Raw genomic sequence first — 18,248 nt, 5'->3', positions numbered from 1 at the left:
TATTGTACAAGTGCTTGTTTATTGGAATACACAATTGCATCGCAAACCATGTGCCTCCTTATTAGCCGGCACACCCGATCGACTTCTACTACACCTAAGAAATGGGATTTTTCGTTGTTTTTTTGGTGTGTGTGTTTTTTTGTCCCACCTGTCCTTTGTCCCACCTGTCCTTTGTCCCACCTCCTTAAAACTCTGAAGGAATAGGATTTTTTCATTGTTTTTTTTTGTGTGTGTTTTTTGTCCCACCTGTTATTTGTCCCACCACCCTAAGACACAGAATTTTTCCATTGTTTTTCTTTTTGGTGTGTTTTTTGTCCCACCTGTCAATTGTCCCATCTGTTATTTGTCCCACTGCTCCCCCAAGAGCAGGTAAAGAGTATTCAATGTTTTCGGGTATGTTTTCTGTCCCACCAATATTTCGTGCCACCTCACATATGCTTCTTTAATTCTCGATTGCTGGTCCTCAAGGAAATGAGAGTGAGACATCTTGATTTCGAGTTATACTAACGCTCGTTCTGCTTAACTTTTTGCAGACAAAAATTGAACATTGGACCTTTACGATTCTTTCCGTGTTACATCTTTCAAATTAATATGTACCTGGTACTAAGGGTACTTTCAACAGAAATTTATCAAATAACGTCTACAAAACCCTAGTTTACAGGTTATTGGTATCAGGTTATGTTGCATTGTTGTAAGACCGCGCTAAGCTACACCACAATCTTCTTTTTGTTCTTCTTATGGAGCAAGGTGCTAATTGCAAGTCAGAATAACAGGCAAGGAAATCGTGAAATCGTTCGAGGAAAGTACATAAAAAATGTTCCAGCAGTTTTCATTCAAAATGGTACCAGGGAAGCACTATTACAACACAAGAATCAAAAATAAGCCATATACGACTTACCCTAATGACCACCACGCCAACCCCATCCTCTACGTCGCTAAGTCATCAGCGTGGTCACTTGTCAATGCCTGAGCGGTACCTAACTACGGGAATGAGTGCACACTGCCTAAAAATAAGTCAAAACTGAGTGATTGATCATTGTGAAATGACTGGGCCTGACTGGAAAATGACTAGGGTCAGAGTTGATTTGTGAAATGATTGGACGTGATGATAACTTCCCTCCGGAACGCATGTTCTTAAACCTTTACGCTGGTTCACATTATTTCGGGGTATTAAGCTTCATATCGCTTCAACTATCTTGATTAGGAGTAATTTTTCCTAAATGCGTGTTGAAAATGACTGGTTGGCACTACGTACATAACCGGTTGCGATGCACCTCTCGAAAGATGTGTGACTAGGCGAGATATCGTCAATCGATGACACATTGATCTGGACAAGTTCTTTTAGCTGTTAGACACGATTATCTTACGTTTTTCGCTTTATGATAGAAATTGTAATATGTGAGCTCATGTTTGATCGAAACGACAATATCTTTCCTTCATACAGATATGATCTTTCCATGAGCGGAGACAATACAGAACGGACGTAGACGCAATGCCACGCCCGTGATAGAGTATGTTGGAAATAAGTTACAAAAAATCCGATGGCCTCATCTTTATTTTACCAACAAATTAGTGCTATTTTTAGGAATGTGTGCAGAATATGTCAGCGGGCACAAGCTTTTGAGGTGCATGATAGGCAAACACGGTTGGTTTTGTTACTCCGCAGGATTTTTTGCGAAGGGTTTTAGGCGTTGGCCTTCTCCAAAGTCTCGATGCCGTCCTGAATCCACTTAAGGTACGAGGTGATACGAGTGTAGCGCGCTGGCTTCGACATCTCGCAACTTTGAGCAACGCCGAACGAGGCGATGCCCACAAGTGTAGGAGTGTTATCTTCTCCATAAATAACTAGGGGATTCCCAGAGTCACCCTGTAATAGAAGAACAAATTTTAAACAGGACAGTTCTCCTCGATCGGGTGTTATTTACGTGTCCACGTCCTATTATGTTTCAAAGGCGATTGAACTCGTGCGACCTGCTCACAGGTCAAAGGCACGTGGGTATAGTTAGTGCGTTACGCGAATCAAATGGGCACGTACCTGGCACATTTGAATAGATTTCACGCAAATATTAGTTTTGTAGACGCGCTGGAAGAAGTAACGAAGGGTGCACCAGAGGTTGTGCACTACTTTCGACTTGGCAAATCGGAGAACTTGAGAGTACTCTCTATCGCCTAAAACCAAGAGATAAATGTACAATTATAATTTGTCCGGTTAAAACGTTTTACAAATATTTGCCCTTCATAACGGATCATAAAATAAGGTACACGACTCTAAAATGTCTACAGAGACAATTATTGTACCTAGCGCAAAGCTGCTGTGTGCAATGTCCATAACTGCGTTGTGACTGACAATACACATTTTCGTAGCTAGCTCCGAACGATATTGTATCTGAACTCAGTTGTGTACGCACGAGTCCGGTGCTAGTCCCAAAAAATGTCCTTGTACATAGCTATATTCAATTAAGACCCACCCTTAGCGCACGCTCGGCACAGCGCACGCTCCTGCAAGCGTGCGAGGGCAAGAGGCGAGGTGGAGGGCAGGGTGAAGAAAGGTGAAGAGTCACCGTCGCTTCCCCGCACCCCGCCCCTCGCCTGCTGCCCGCGCGCTCCGCCAAGCGTGCGCCACGCTTGCGGGAGCGTGCGTCAAGCGTTGGCTTAATTGAATATAGCTCATATAGTGTACTCTAGAAGTGCGCTGCGGCAAATGTATACTCTAAATGCAAAAGTAACAATTTCGTTCTTAAAGAAGTAACGTTTTTACACGCAACCAATTCCACTGTTGGACATAATAATTTTGTTAGAGTCGGCAATTGTTTATTCGTCGTTTTGTAAAACTAACCAGGTTTCAGTACGCCCCAACCGCTTGTCGTTACTTCGGATTTCCAGAAACTCTGCTTTGCTTGCTCGGCGGATGGAAGGTTTACGGGTTTAACGGTAGTAACTGAAACAAAAAAAACTCAATAAATTAAAGTTGTTGGTGCAATTTTCGCTAGATACCTGCATGGAAAGGTGAAACATCAGGATGATTTGCAAAGTCCAAAATTAAATTTGAAGTCGGTCATTCAAAAGTAAAGGCCCTTTTTGCCGTGCCATGGGGAACTGCGCTAAAGTTAACTGAGACTTATTTCTATATTCAATATAATATTTGCATGCGAAGTTGTAATTTTTTCGCTTTTCTACTCTAGAAACCCAAGTGTGTACATGTATGCGTTATTTGCTGAATACCTACATGTATGCAGCAAAAAGTGAGTACCGGGTGTAACCGAGAATGCGCAACAGTGTTGCGGGATAACATACCCGCCAGGGCTGCAGGGGCCATTGCGCCTTACGGGCAAACTGGGTAGGCAAACCCGCAACTCTGTTGCGTATTCTCAGTTACACCCGGTACATGGCCATGTACATGTATTTGCTGCATACATGTGGGTATACATCAAAAAACGCATACATGTACACACTTGGGTTTCCAGAGTACGTGAAAAACGGTCTCTAGAGCAGTGAAGTGTGAACGGCTCAAATCAAATCTAATCTGCTCTGATTCGATTCGGCGACGAAGGACAGACATCGATTTGGTACCGAAAGATTCGAGATTTTGAATAATGTGAAGATACACAGAAACCGGACGAAGGACAGCACGGAGAGCTCTCCTTTAACTTGTTTCACGTTTACCAGTTGCACACTTGATATATCAGTGGAGCGAGTACACCCTCGTCGCGAAAAAAGTTAATCAGTATGCTATAGTACAAGCCAGACAGCGATTTTCTGGACAAAAATCATTCGTTATGCGAATTCAACTTACGCCAATACGCGATGGGCGTCTCAAAGTGCATGAGTGCAATATCATGAGCACGGTCATCGACGTATTTCTCGTGGATCAGTTTTGTGCTCGTCTTCCGCGTTGCTGTTGCTGGGTCAGAGATGTTGTGCACTCCGAAAACAATGGTGAAATAGCGGCCAGCCCTGCACATGGAAGAATACAGTTCAAGTTCCTTTCTCTTAACGGAAACGTATTTAAAGGCATCCGACGAGAAAAAATGTATCTACGTGGACGTGGATACCTCTGTATGCTCGATAATGTCCACTAATTTGTGAGTGGTCATGTTTCAAAGTTATGAACGACATTTTGTACATAAGAATATCTGCTTAAAATCCTGCATTTTTCTGCACACTAAAACGCATAAGTGTTTAGGGCGACGAGTACCCACTTAAGGGGGCTTTTACCTCCCAAAATGCATTTTTGGTACGTATGTTCTGCTTTTTGGAAGATAAAGACCCCTCAATACGGAGGAACTGTTTTTGTCCGCTGAAAGATGCATTTCATTGCACATTTGTACAAGACGCAATACTGAATTTTGCAAGAGGACTTACGGACAAATTATTTCTTTTAGTTTCAACAAGGAGGCTTACTTTGCGCAGTGTGCAGAAGTAATAACGGTGTTTTTCGTAAGGATCGCACCACTGCAGAAAAGTTGGGAAGTTATCCCATCCTGTGATGCCCAGATACCGACTTGGTATGGAAACTGGCCAGGAGCGGCTTCGTTTGTGGGTACAGCTGATGCACCTACAACATAAAATTTGAGTTACCTTAAATTTTACAAGTGATACGATTTTTAAGTAAAGCGTTTTACGTCAAACAGGGCTCCAAGTCGTGAGTTATGTATTAAAGATCGAACAGGACCATAGAGTGACGCAGCAGTTTTAGACACTCGACCTAAGAAGCGCGAATAAGAAATTTTGGGCTAGGGTTGACTTTTTAAGAGGGGCAATACTGCATCTTATTTAGATGTACACGGGAATACTTCGTTTCTATGGATATATATGTGGCCTCCAAGAATTCCCTTTCGACTTAAAGTGCAACAAAAGTTGGTTGCTTTAAATCATCAGAAAGTGGACTTACTAAACGTATCATCATCCTCGGCGATATCCCAGGCCTGAAACAGAAATGCAGTTATGTTAATTACAGTTGCCTCCGCTATCGGTTCTTCACCATGACAAGCCTCGTCACTACACTGCAACATGCTTGCAAAGAACAGGTTTGTATTGCAAAACGATTTATTTCTTGGTTGCTTGCAAAGTAATTTGAAGCATTGTAAGACATACAAACTAGTTCGCAAGCTTGCAAATTTTTTCTTTCCAAAATGAACACACAGATTGCGACGAATCTGGCAGCTGCGAAACAATTTTGCAATACGAACGAAACGTTGCCAAGAAAATGTTTTTAAGCATTTTACAGTGTAAGTGATATTCGATTGAAAGAAGAAAAGTGCAGATTTGTAAATAATCAAACTCATAAAACAATTGGAATTTTACCTGAGCGGCCACGGCCCCAACAACTAATAAGACCAGAAACCTCCACATTGTGTTGGACGCTCACGACTGACAGAGCTAATTTCTCGAATCACCGCCTTACTTGTACTTCCACCCTATCTAATCGATAATCAAACACTTCACTTCTTCTTTTTGAAATTGTACACTGTAAGTGTAAAAGTATACAAAAGATACTTTGGGGCACAAATTTTCTCTTTTGCAGAAAAAGTTAAAAATCTTTAGCAAGCTTTACAGGCCCACTCAAATCTACCCCTGAGTTCTCAAAACAGAATAAAACAGTTTTTTTTTTTTTCATTCCGGGTACCATTCGTTTCATCGAAAATTGTTTTTCGACAGTGACTGTAGCTGCTATAGCCAGAAAGACCATATCCCCAACTCTGCCTTTCTGATTCGGATATCAGCGCCACGGACTTACATAGATTTACACACAAATGGACTAATTTATTTAGAACGCTCAGTTTTCTTAGTGCACTTCTAGCATGCTAAGCTCCTGCACTTTTGAAAAACGCCAGTATAAGCAAATTTCTTCGTACTGCCGTATTAAAAATGCTTAAGCATATAAACACATATCAGTAATATGCCATTGTAAAAAGTTCAGACAATTAGCAAGTTCTAAGAAGCGTTACAGTGTTGTTACGTAACTAACGTAATAACATAAGATAACGTTTGATACTCGGCAAAAACGTATCCGACACTTGAACCGCGAAGAAAACATTAAGGTGAATCCGAAGGTACTGGCACTTTATTTTTAACACCCCATTACAGATGTTTGGTCAGTAACATAAAACCTTGAGGTTACAATATTTTGATATAAAAAGTAGGAGTAAAAACATTTCCCATCTGATACATGATCATATGAGTGATTTCTACGTGTTAAGTTTGCCATCAGCAAACATCTCTGATATCTACAGTATTGTATCTTAAGCAATACAAAGGCACCAAGCGATTTTATTCATATGAGAAATCAACTACAGAAACCCCAAAAATCATCTTCAATTGCTACATACAAATAATCAGGGTTTCGTCCCACTAGCATCAGCTTCCTTGATTTAAATGAAAATTTGAATGTTATTTTAAAGGATTGCGCGGACATATGCCAGGTCAGTGGAACAGATCGTGAGACTTGTTACGCCAAACGTAGGCTAGCGTTAGTCTGTCTACTTTTCTTCCCTGCATTGCGGTCTCTATGATCCCATCTCACGTCGCAGTAAGGAATCAGGTGCACGACACTTAGGGCCAAAGTCCGAACATTAATGGGTGGAAGTGCTTATCTATGCGGTAGAGACAAGAGTCTCTTACCCAATGTGTTTTTTTGCTGCACAGTTGATTAATTAATGATGATTGTTATCGAGTATTGGGAATTGAACGTCCTAAACGGGTTTTGTTATCGGAAGTACTACACTCCACATTAAGGGGAACAATTTTGTTACTTTCCATTTAGAGTGCGCACTACACAATGTTCATCCTCGAGCACGATACAAAATACTCTAACAAGAAAACAGTGTTTCGCATTGTACATTGTTTGCACCAGCAATCATTGATAATTAATTGATTTCTGTGTGCTCTCATAAAATGATCAGAATTACCCGAAGTTTACGTGTCCTAGCAACAACGTTCAGCAGTTCCGGGAGTTGGTATTGGCTGTTTTTCACACTATGGGTAGATCGGTACATGTGCCACAAAGGTAAAAATTCATGCCTATGCATTGCTTCCCCACCGATATACACAGTTCGTATTTCACTTGTTTCATTTTTAAAATAATTGCTGTAGGAGAAAACAGGAAAATTTTATTTACGCGGAGTACGGTTTTGGACAAACAATGACAAGTTTAGAGAATTACTCTAGCACTCCCGCGTTATAGTCGAACCTTTCGGTGGCTTAGGAGCAATTTTACGAATTTTCATATATTCTAGATACTGAGGAGGAATTTTGGAGAGAACTCTATTACGCAAAGCGCGTTTTGTCGCATTTCTGTTATCGGAAACGAAATCTTTCATGGCAACGAACTGGACGATATCACGGTGTTGACGTCCATTTCCATCGGTCCATTGTTTCGGCGAAGAAACGGTGTCACCGTCTGAATGATCTGTGACCCTTTTTAATAAACTGAAATCGCTGTTTCCGATGCCGACCATAATTATGGACAGAGGCAGTGAAGATGCCTCCAGAATAGCCTGCAACAGATAAATTGCAAGATAAACTTCGTGTTTCATTGAGGCGCGGTTCCAGGAGGAGATTTCGGTGGGGCAAGCTGGCCCGTCCTGCAGGTTGTTTGCTAACTGCAAGGTGGAATGACCAAAATTTACACATATTTAATGCACTGTATTCTATTCATGGTGTGTAAAATGATTTACTTTCAACCAAAACTCGTAAAAGGTTCAGATCGCATGAAATCGCATAATACACATCCGTGCACATCCGTCATAGAACGTCAACTTAAAACATAGGAGTGCCCTATGTAGCTGCACTGGAAACGCAAGTGTGTGAATGTCGCACACTTGTAGGTGTGTGAATATCCATTCGTGCACTTACGAGGGTAAACGTGTTAATTTTTCCTACAATTTTTTTTGTAGGAAAAATTCACACGTTTACCCCCCTCAGTGTACGAATGGATATTCACACACCTACAAGTGTGCGACATTCACACACTTGCGTTTCCAGTGTGTCTGGAGATATTTATTTGGCCGATATTTGAATGTAAATCTGTCTGCAAAATATAGCGCGAAAATAATGACATAATAACGACCCCATGCAACTTAAACATCGGCCAAAAAATTGAAAAAATCTGGCTGTTATCGCAAGTATATTTAGTATCAAAAAAGGCAGAAATTCTGCGCGAAATAACGGTGAAATGTCCGCCACTGCAAAACTCCCACTCGGACGCGCGAAACCCTGATGTCAACCTTTTCGAGACAAAGCGGGTGCGAACTAGAAAGTATAGACCACTGGTGCACTTTCGACTGCTTGGCCCCTAACGCAAGTGTCAGAATTAAAATAAAATGCGTTGACAAAAGTAAGTGAACATAAAATTAAGTGCCGAAGTCGTTTTGTGGCACTCAAAGTAAAACTTTATGCGCCTTTAACTCACATTCCCTTCAATGACAACACTGCAAAGGTCAAGTTATGTACACGTACAGAAAATGACAAGTGGTCGAAGCACTTGCCTCTTTTGTTTCTTGGGGGTCATGAATATCTCCGTCAGTAAGCAAGAGATGAACGAGATATTTCGAGCCATCCTTGTAGTTTCTTGCAACATTTACTATCTTCCTAAGGCCTGGCGCCAAATGAGTGGGCCCTGACATGCTTAACCGTGGAACTGCATCATGGTACGATTTTAGCACGCCTGAACAAAGTAATAAGTGTCCATGTTAAACTTATTCACGATTGCAAGTTCGAAAAACAAATAAACAACAAATATTTGTGAAAAATAAACGCGAAGAATACGAGAGTGATAAGAAGTCCAAATATTACCACAACGCGACTACTCTTACCTTGTACTCCTTTGCAATCCGGTGAATCTGAACCTAAATTGAGACTGAAATCAAAGGACTCTGCTGATTCCCCAGGAAGCTTTGAGCCAAATCCGTATACTTTAAAAATGGAGTCCGAAACAAACTTCTCGACGACTTCACCTACACTCAGAATGGCAACTTCATAGTTATTCGGAACGTCGCTTATATAATGTAAGGAGGGCGTTGGGTCGTTGTTGGATGCTAGAAACAAAGCGTTATTGTCAGGACTCCTGCAATGGAAGACTCAAAATCACGTAGTCTCGCACGTCATACAATGACCTCGCTTTTCCCCCCATAAAACCAGCACTGTTGACTCTAAAATGTTACGTTTGGCCAAGAGGGGAAGTGATTGTCTTACTTAAGGTCCGACAGGAAAAACGAACTGATGAGGACAGCTTTTCCCTCTTTGACTAGTTTTGGTCTGAGTGCAGTACTCCACTGACCTGAAAAGTGTCATTTTGTTTTTGTGTTTGAGTGTGTGTTTCACTGTTTGCACGCTAATAATTGAGGAACAAATTGAGCTAACGATCTAAAAACTGCAAGGTCGTGGTAAACTAAGACAGATCGAGAGGAAGATTAACATGTTCCAGCCCAAAAACTATATTTTTAAAGGAGCCAAAACAACGTGAGTAAAATACTGTATTCCCATTTAGTTTGTTCACTGTAGAATACGGTGTCTCTCACTCGCCAACTTGTTGTGCACTTTTACGTACGCAACACGCGTTCAAAAATTGATAATTCGCAATCAACTCGCGAAAAATGGCTTTAAACTCACGCGCACTTTCTTTGACTTGCCGACGCCACAACTTGTACACGTAATTCGGGAGTAAGGGACCCCTTGCGGCGTAACATATTTGCTACATGGATTGACTTGCACTGCACTGCAGGTCCCTTGCTGTTCCAAAGCTTGTGTTACCTGTAAAGTCGATTTGAATCGAACCGACTATTTCAAATCCAACAGCAACGTACTGACTGAATGTTGGACTTAAGGGGATTTCCCCGACAAAAATTTGACCAGAGTTCGTGTAGGCCTGGCCTTCTTCCGCCTGTAAATTAAAAGTCGACTTAGAACACTAGTTGAACAGTTAAATACTACTTTAAAAAGGGCAATGCATGGAAAACCTGTTTTATGGTGTCTACGAGCACGAAAGGGCCATTCGGCTGTTTGAGCTGGTTGAGCGTCGCTTCGAAAGAGCCAATCAGCTTGGAATCTCCGTCATCGTGCGCTAAAGCAACAAATTTGATGGGTCGGTCGTAGTCCCCGTCACACAGTTCTTTAACCGAAATAGTAATATTGCCCCAATGAACAAAACTCGTATCCATTGAAACCTACGCAAAAAATGGCACAGAATAAGAGCAAGTTCTGCTAGAAACCAGTGTTGTCCAGTGCCTTCCACACTTAAAACTGTTCACTGATGGATAAATAAATACTAAGTTCAAGCAATCAAACCTTACCTTACAATATTTTTGTAACGTTAACATACCTTGGGAGTTTCAACTACTTCTACAAAGTTGTTTCTGTAAAACTGGTCCATTTGTCCATTTAAAATATGAGAACACATGCAACTCATAAAAAAACTACGTTTTAAGTGAAATAAATACCTTTTGCCCCGTGTTGCCTGAAGGCGCTCTCATCACCTTTAAGGACACGTCGTGGTCAACTGGAATGTTTTTGCCACTTAAAGAAAATGTTATTTTTTCTTCACAATTAAGCTGAAAATTAACGAAAAATTCTTCCCCGAGATCGTTGGTTACTGAAAGCTCTACCTGCAACAAAAAGTCAATTTCTCAAGGTGTACAAGCAGGCCTAATGTACTATAAAATGTCTGACAGGGACTCGGACAAATTTCGTTAAATCGTAGCATTTTTTTGAAACAGGATGCTATCTTGGCAGAACTATGTACCATTATCTATCAATCTCCTCTCTAATCTAACCTAAATCGCCATCCTTTTGAAGAATACTTACAGTGTTAGTATAGAGATTTAGGTTGGTTAGGGGTCAGATGCAGTGTATATGGATTTTGACTAAGTCAACCTGCTTGGCACGACGATAAACCTAATGTTTGGTTAACTTTAAGCTCCGATATGCGAGAGCATATGCGAGAGCATATGCGAGAGCGTATGCGAGAGCGTAAAGCGTAAGCGTACTCTGCTCTTGTACGTCAAAGCGGTGCTCTTTACCCTTCTGCTTTACGCTCTCGCATATCGGAGCTTAAGTGAATGGCACTAAACCCGCCTAGACCTGTGCTTACCTTTCCTTTCCGGTTTATAGTAGCGAGAGGTGTTTGGACGGTGCCTATCATCTTATCACTCTCCAGTCTGCCACAGATTGTGTCGCCGTGGTAAACTTTCATTATGAGTATTTGTTGATCTTGGAACCGGAACGGTAACTTCATTGTGGCTGTATCCTTGCGATCGTACGTGTCACGGGACAGTTTTGAGCGGTAAGCCTCACGAATCATCTTGTCGCCTTCCACCGCGAGGTAAACAATACACATTGCGTTGATTTTGTCCTCACTTTTATACCTGAAACCGACATGATATTATTATTGTGTGGTTAAACTTGCGGAAAGAGAATAGCAGGGAGCAAAGCATTATGCGCTTAACGAGTAGAGGGACCGCGTGAATGCAGTACAGTAAAAAAACAACAAAAAAACAGGTCTGTGGGACACCCTGTATTGTTAATTGATAAAGTTGTGCTAACATAGAAACACTAGTCAAGGTTTAGAAATATTTGTTCTGCCAGCGAGGGGGTTTTCACTCGAGATTTCCGTGCACACAGTATTTCGTAATACGTGTATTTCGTCGGTATTTCTCAGGAAAAGTTCACCGTTTTGGAGCATATTTAGGCGTATTTCGGTGTATTCCCGGTGAAATACCTGTGAAATACCTCATTTGGTGTACACGGTATTTCAGAAGTGAAAACCCCCTCGTCTGCCAGTGCATTCATCAATCGTCCATTACCTGCAACCTACAAAGACTTCCAAAATATCTGCATCTTTCCCATCAAGTTCAGCGCTGTCTAAAGGATTGTCAAGTGAAGCGGCAGGGCACAGTTGTTTGGGTGGCGAATTTGCATTATCATCATCTGAAAATTAAGATAAAAGTAATTAAGTCGGCACAACGAAAAGAGTAGGTATTTCGGCCACCCAGCCGGCACTCGGGCAATCCGCGCCTGCAGGCATTTTCGCCCAACACCGTTTCGTCAAAGGGCAGGCAATCCCCCTGGATTGTCGAGGGAAAGGGGGAATAAACTTTGAGGAACTCCCATATTTAAGGGGAGGCTACACTGAAAAATGGCGGTTTCTTGTCAAAAAAAACAACAAAACGGTCGTTACGTACGTAATGTTCAATCTTTCACCTCTAAACCCTGCTGTATCCCTCAAACTTTTTTCACATTCTACTCTAGTGCCGTCAATAAATTCAGTTCACAATACGGAACCAATTTGAGACTGAGAAAATTAGTTTTTGCGGTTTATTGAGGACCCTTGTTTTCCAATATTGCAAATATCCCTTGCGCATTTGGTTTTGAGCTATGATGTTGAGAATTTGTGGAGATCTACTTTGAAGTGCTTTCAACACTTTCTATTGACCATAATTACACATTTCATTTATTTTTTGTAAACAAAAAAATAAATAAGCCGTAATTTTCAGTATTTTTGAACTTTTAAAAAGTCCGATATAAACCGAAATGTTAAAAATCATCCAAGACATAAAATTGAAGGTGGTCAATAGAAATTGTTCCTTAATCCTTTCTCTTTCAAAGAACCTTATGCGAACCTTCTAAGACCAAATTGAATGCGCAAGGAGTAGTTTTAGTCAGACTCTGCAAACAACGTTACAAAAATATAACTATTGAACGGTTCGACCCACAGACTGCAGACACAGCTTTTTAGCGCTTTCTTGACATACTGAACCGTGAAAAAAATTCCCCCTAAGCCATGACCTATAATTCATGGTGATGTCAATTTCAGTGTAGCCTCCCCTTAAGGAAAAGTCCTCAGATCTCGCCTCAGATTTAAGAAACCTTCTCAAAAAATGAGGAAAAATTCGACATTTTTTAGGAAACTTCCTTGAGATCTGAGGAGTTTCCCTCAAACCAAGGAAGACCATCAAAGTTTTCTCCTTTCCCTTAAAACACGTTTTTCTCGTACATTTCCGTTTCAATACCGTCGTTTTTAATGCTACTCCCGTAAAGGGCAAATGACAAAATCCTCACTATTTTCTTATTGCAATACACTTACCAATGAAACTGTACTGTCCATTATGAAAGGCAACACGTAACATTGCCTTGCCCTCTTCCAGGCCGATTCTTGCTACACGACTCTCCTTTCCCTCTACCCAGAAGATCATTTCCCTTTCTGTTGGGCGGCTAACTACGAAAGTGTACTGTCTGCCTGGAACGAAGGATGTGGCGCTGGACAAGACCTGCAACCATATCACAACGCAGCGTTACCTGCAAGCTCCACACTTTTCAAACGGCGAAAAGTTGTGTAACAGTGGACGACAAAAGAGTGGCCAATCGGGCGGGCTTAGGCAGGGATATGCAAACGGCTGGGTGAGCGGCTGCACTGTTAGAAATTTCCACGGAACTTTGAACGGAATTGTCAAGAAATTTTTTTCACGGAATGTACCGTTATTTTTCCGTATTTTCTACGGAAACCATACGGAAAACCCGTATTCCTAAGTTACGGATAAACCGTAAGCTTTTCCGTAAAATTTTGACTTATTGATTAGGAAAAATAATAAATTGCACTGTAAGTCGGAAAATTGGATTTTGAGAGATACGAGAGCGTAAAGTTGTGGTTTTGCGAAAGAGGCAATAACATAAATCTCTATGGACGGCTCAATAGTTTCAACTAGTTGTTTCAAAAATTATTAAAAATTTAATTTGACGGGGAAAATGTACGGGATGCACCGTTATTTGAAATACGGGCAAGTCCGTATATTTGAATTACAGTCATCCCGTTACGGTTTGGTACCGTATTTGGAATTTACGGTGAGCTCCGTAAGAATTCCGCAATTAGCCTACGGAATTTCTAACAGTGTGAGGCGATGCTCGGCCCAGCCCGCGCGAAGCGCGGCTCGCTTCAAATTATTATTTTTCTGCATTTTCGTGTTGAACAATACAAACCAATGCATCCAGTACACCCTCCCTCCTCTTCCTATCGCTACTCCCTTCTCTTCCCGGTTAGCCGTCATTATTAAGTATTTTCAAATGAGAGGTGAGTGCACAATTGCGTACTTAAAGAAATCGTCCCGTGTGAGTTATCAAGACATCCTGGAATTGCCCTACAGTAGACAATAAGCAAATGAAGTCCATGATTACCTGCTTGATGACCCATTTCTCGCGGAGGATCTTGTTTTCTCTTTCGGCTGACTCGACGTCAGCGATGTCTGAAACGAAGGTCCTGAAACCCATGCCGCTCTTGTCGACGCCCTCCAGCCGCACGCCGCGACACTGAAGGCTACCGCATGCCACCACGCCGAAGTAAGAATCCTTCTCCACTAGGACACGGATGCGCACCGTGTCACCAACGGTGAGCGGGTCATTGTTCGCTCGCCCTGTAATAGTTTAGCGGCAGTAAAAACTAGAAAGTGTGACCTGCAAAACTTTAAATCGTAGCGGGAGACATTGTCCCTAGATCGATAACTTTTAGGTGGTAATTTCGTGAAACGTCAGCTGAATGATTAAAAAGTACCTGCCTCCACATTTTGGACACTATTTCTCAATTATTTTTAGTACATGTGCTTACCTCCATGCACTGAATAAGTGGCTGCTATAAGCCCCAAGATGACCGGCGTCCACATCCTATTGCAGGAGTGATAAAAAAGAATTAAATAACCCGTTTGCCGAATTGCATAGAACATATTTTGTGCCTGCCTCTTATCTTTCGAGAAGTGGATACACTGATAAACTAAGTGTTCAACTGCTCAATACTTGCAAGTGTGCAACTCAAAGGTGCAACTGCAAGTTGAATACTTGCAGGTGTACAACTTGGTAGGTGTGCACTTGCAAGTGTGCATTTCTTCGGTTGAGCACTTCCTACACAGTGATCGTTCAATCTAAGGAAGTGTTCAAGCGAATAAGAGTTGTACACTTGCAAGTCACACCTACCGAGTTAAACATTTGCAAGTGTACGACTACGCAGTTGCACACTTGCAAGTATTCAACTTGCAGTTGTATACTTATAAGTGTTGAGCAGTTGAACACTGAGTTTATCAGTGCACCATGAGCAAGCCTAACTGTCAGAAATACATGCAAGGGCCACTGGATAGCTCTCCATGATGTGTAGTAGAATTACGAGTGGAACTTCATTGACGAGCAAGTATGGGCTATCGCCAAACTTGCAACATATTTTGAAATCGAAAATACAATACATACATACTGTGAATTTACGAAGATATTCTTTCAATGTGTCAGATACATTATAACCACTTCTGCGGAAACTGTTTCTTGATACCCTGAAGAGTGAGTACTGGCTGATATCACAAAGTAGCGTACCTTTAGGTGTTCCAGCGTCTGAGCTGCTGCTCGTTTCACAACGTAAGCTTGAGCAACGAAAACCAACAACAGCCTTCCCAGTCTGCAGAGACAATTCATACTGAAGTATTTTTCGCTAAGCACTGCATGAAACGTTTTTGATAAGCATTCTGTGATAGTAACAAGCATGTTGGCTGGTTGGCTGACCCCACTTTGACCTGCGCAGTCAGGAGATAAAGCAGAATTGGAGAGCGAGTTGATTTCCTCTTCGCGGTTTTTATTGCGCACGATGCGCGCGCTTTGCAGGGGCATAAATGCCGCGAAATACGGCACTCAAGATTAGAAAAAAAAATCCAAATTGAGTGAGTGATTATTTTTTTCAAACCCCTATGTCGGGGCAGGTTATGTAGTTTTGATCGCCGTATAGCATGCCACTCACTCATCGAATGTGGGCATAATATACGTTGTCTCTTATTCAATTGAAACAACGATTTATTCGATTACGCTGTCGGAGGGGCAGGGCATATATTCATTAAGAATTCATTTGCTAACAGTGTAGAAAATCCAGGTTTATTTCGGCAGGAAATTTTTGATGTTCCGTCACACTACTTTCACAACTATAGAGAAACTTGTCTTGCATCATGTTTTTATACAAACTGACTGATAAATGCAATTCCTTTCTACCACTGCAAGTAAAGGGGTGAGCAAACTCGATCCTAATAGAGCGAGGTTGTAAATCCAATTTACTGACTCCTGGGGGAGCGATATTAATTACATCGCTCGTTTGGAGTCAGTTTCGCAAAATTTTTGGTTGCAAATAAGTCTCATTTTGAGTCATTTTCGTAAACATCGCTTGTTTAAAGTCGTTTTGGGAGCATTTTGGGGTTACGAAGAATACCCATATTGAGTCATTTCGCAAACGTCGCTCTAGTAGAGCGATGAAGGCATTACGTCGCTCTATTCGGGCAAGAAAACTCGCTCTACGTTTTACAGTGTAGATCGACCTAGAGTTAAATACAGAAAACATTCATGCAGAGAGCGGCGATATTTAAGGTAGCAGTCTTAAGCCAAGGGGATACCAGCAAATAGTTTCCTACACATAGGTTGACAGATCTTCTGGTACCTTGACAGATTCTATATGCTTGTTAAAAATTATTTTTCTACATACTTTGTTAGCATAATTAAAAGCCCCATAATGGAATTGAACATATGAAGAGTTGTAGGACTTTGTTTGTATGGGCGGATTCAGGCCAATATGAATGATAGTAGAATTTGGCTGGGAGGAATTTTACATTATGTTTTCATTGAAAACAGAGGAGGGTTGGAAAACTCCTTTCACTTAATTTTATAGCAAAAAAAAAAGAATTTATCTATTTTAAAGGTACTTTACACTCGCCCAAAATGTGCGCTTGGGTTGTTTTATTTTTTTATACACATGTAAAAAGAGAAATAAAAGGACTGATTCTAGTATATTGTTACATTGCCATCTTCTGGTTGCAGACAACATCAAAGTCTTTGGCAGCCGATATGAAGTCACAAGCAGTAAGTTGCTAAGGAAATCTTGGCAACTTCTACCTTGATATAAATACAATTATCAACAAAGGACTGGCATAAAACGTAGTGCCAAAGTAGAAAAGTTTCCTATTTATATTACTGTACATTTTTACAAGAAACACTTTTGCGAGCTTATCCATACATACATACATACTTACATACATACAATACTTACAAATTTAACATGATAAAAAATACAAACCTATAAAACTAGCATTCTTTTTTCTATCTTTCATTTCCATCAATAAACATTCCACGAGGCCTCTTCATGTAAATGGTAACATATAGAGAAGACAGTGTGAACCCCACTTGCATAAATCACTCCATAATATCAGCACTACACCCATTGATTGCATCAGTCGCATGCTTTCGTTGCTCATCTAATCCCTCGCGTACGCCGCGCACAATCGCACACACGCATTATTTAACAGACACTCACACATACATTGCCTCACTACGTCTCACACATTTCACAAAAAATCAGCATTATTGTCTTTGTCTTCCAGTCCAACCGCCCGTAAGTGATGTGTTTGGGGGCAGGGTACAGTCGGGTTCGACACATCTTTGGTTCTGCAAGAAGGATGACTTACCAAAGAAAGCTCCAAATGCTCCGACTGTGCTTGTGTTTTTCGGGAAAATGGAGGAGGGAGAGGGGGAAGGGGGTAGTCTTAAGGTAAAGGTGGGAGATGCAGTCTTCAAGATAATTCGGTGCTGTGGTGACAGAACTCGAGGACGCTGCCACCAGAGCCGGGGACAGGGGTGGGGGCGGCGTGGTGGGGATGGTGCTGGCGGCGGTGCGGCCGCGTGGCGCTGCTCAAGTCCAGGGAGGCACGGTCCGCCGTCGCCGACCTCACGCAGCCGTGGAAGCCCTGGTAGTAGGCCGCGGGGAGTCCTGGTGGCAGCGACGGGCTCCCGCCTACAACCCGATTGTTAGCAACCCAGCTCCCACGTGCTACCAACAACAAGCTATACGCAGCCAACGAACGGGCCGACACTTACCGAGCCACAGTCCGGGGCCAGTGTTGAGCAGGGTGGCCCGCGGATCAGAGAAGCCCCTGACGGGCGTCTCGTTGTCCACGCGGATCTGGCCCATGCGCTTCCGTCGGAAAACGTGCAGCGTGTGCCAGCGACCGTCACTCACGTGGATCTGAGGAGCAAATCAGACGGTAGAAGATCATGTCCCTCTTTAGCACGCAACACTGCTGTCGAGAGGATGCGGCGTCCACAGCGCCTGCGACCCGCCAGCGAGGGGTCCTTTACTATAAATTGTAGCGTACACCAATTTTTCTGTTTTTCTTGATTTTTTTTGTTGTGATTTTCTCTGGATTTTTTGTGATTTTTTGTGATTTTTTTCTGACTCTTCGCTAATTTTTTAT

At 41.9% G+C, this 18,248-nt stretch overlaps 3 protein-coding genes across 4 annotated transcripts; all 3 read right to left on the bottom strand.

Moving 5' to 3' along the window:
* Nucleotides 1-1,537: 1,537 nt before the first annotated feature.
* On the bottom strand, nucleotides 1,538-5,435 carry LOC113210397 (serine protease 3). Its single transcript, XM_026428376.2, has 7 exons — nucleotides 5,305-5,435; nucleotides 4,892-4,925; nucleotides 4,402-4,555; nucleotides 3,794-3,954; nucleotides 2,837-2,938; nucleotides 2,036-2,169; nucleotides 1,538-1,867 (listed from the first exon to the last, which is right to left on the bottom strand). Exons 1-7 carry the CDS (start codon nucleotides 5,350-5,352, stop codon nucleotides 1,685-1,687), a joined length of 816 nt encoding a protein of 271 aa, XP_026284161.1. The 5' UTR covers nucleotides 5,353-5,435; the 3' UTR covers nucleotides 1,538-1,684.
* Nucleotides 5,436-6,042: 607 nt separating this feature from the next.
* On the bottom strand, nucleotides 6,043-15,469 carry LOC113210395 (copine-9). Of its 2 annotated transcripts, none has more exons than XM_026428373.2 (13): nucleotides 15,340-15,469; nucleotides 14,591-14,646; nucleotides 14,164-14,399; nucleotides 13,079-13,262; nucleotides 11,799-11,922; nucleotides 11,087-11,360; nucleotides 10,437-10,601; nucleotides 10,319-10,360; nucleotides 9,957-10,163; nucleotides 9,751-9,880; nucleotides 8,814-9,035; nucleotides 8,487-8,665; nucleotides 6,043-7,496 (listed from the first exon to the last, which is right to left on the bottom strand). In XM_026428373.2, the coding sequence occupies exons 2-13, from the start codon at nucleotides 14,643-14,645 to the stop codon at nucleotides 7,164-7,166; spliced, it is 2,151 nt and encodes a 716-aa protein (XP_026284158.1). In that variant the 5' UTR covers nucleotide 14,646; nucleotides 15,340-15,469; the 3' UTR covers nucleotides 6,043-7,163. The 2 variants fall into 2 exon arrangements, with proteins under 2 accessions (XP_026284158.1, XP_052119740.1); XM_052263780.1 differs by having other exon boundaries at nucleotides 14,591-14,649; nucleotides 15,340-15,447.
* Nucleotides 15,470-15,861: 392 nt separating this feature from the next.
* Nucleotides 15,862-18,041, bottom strand: LOC127748814 (agrin-like). The gene is made up of 2 exons (XM_052263788.1): nucleotides 17,872-18,041; nucleotides 15,862-17,788 (listed from the first exon to the last, which is right to left on the bottom strand). The coding sequence occupies exons 1-2, from the start codon at nucleotides 17,963-17,965 to the stop codon at nucleotides 17,568-17,570; spliced, it is 315 nt and encodes a 104-aa protein (XP_052119748.1). The 5' UTR covers nucleotides 17,966-18,041; the 3' UTR covers nucleotides 15,862-17,567.
* Nucleotides 18,042-18,248: the final 207 nt, after the last annotated feature.

Source organism: Frankliniella occidentalis, unplaced genomic scaffold (genome assembly GCF_000697945.3).
Source record: "Frankliniella occidentalis isolate FOCC.00 unplaced genomic scaffold, Focc_3.1 Scaffold14, whole genome shotgun sequence".
Classification (NCBI taxonomy): Eukaryota; Metazoa; Arthropoda; class Insecta; order Thysanoptera; family Thripidae; genus Frankliniella; species Frankliniella occidentalis.
Note: the sequence above shows the minus strand (reverse complement) of the source record. Positions and strands in the feature narration are given on the sequence as shown.

Excerpts from the sequence above, each read along its gene's own strand:
- LOC113210397 (XM_026428376.2), bottom strand. The coding sequence starts at position 5,352 with ATGTGGAGGTTTCTGGTCTTATTAGTTGTTGGGGCCGTGGCCGCTCAG. Across the intron at positions 4,556-4,891 it reads CGAGGATGATGATACGTTTA|GTGCATCAGCTGTACCCACA; the intron begins GTAAGTCCACTT and ends TTTATGTTGTAG. Across the intron at positions 1,868-2,035 it reads AATCTATTCAAATGTGCCAG|GGTGACTCTGGGAATCCCCT; the intron begins GTACGTGCCCAT and ends CTTCTATTACAG.
- LOC113210395 (XM_026428373.2), bottom strand. The coding sequence starts at position 14,645 with ATGTGGACGCCGGTCATCTTGGGGCTTATAGCAGCCACTTATTCAGTG. Across the intron at positions 9,036-9,750 it reads GATTCAAATCGACTTTACAG|CATCCAACAACGACCCAACG; the intron begins GTAACACAAGCT and ends CTTTGTTTCTAG. Across the intron at positions 7,497-8,486 it reads ACCCCCAAGAAACAAAAGAG|GCTATTCTGGAGGCATCTTC; the intron begins GCAAGTGCTTCG and ends TATCTGTTGCAG.
- LOC127748814 (XM_052263788.1), bottom strand. The coding sequence starts at position 17,965 with ATGGGCCAGATCCGCGTGGACAACGAGACGCCCGTCAGGGGCTTCTCT. Across the intron at positions 17,789-17,871 it reads TGGCCCCGGACTGTGGCTCG|GCGGGAGCCCGTCGCTGCCA; the intron begins GTAAGTGTCGGC and ends ATCGGGTTGTAG.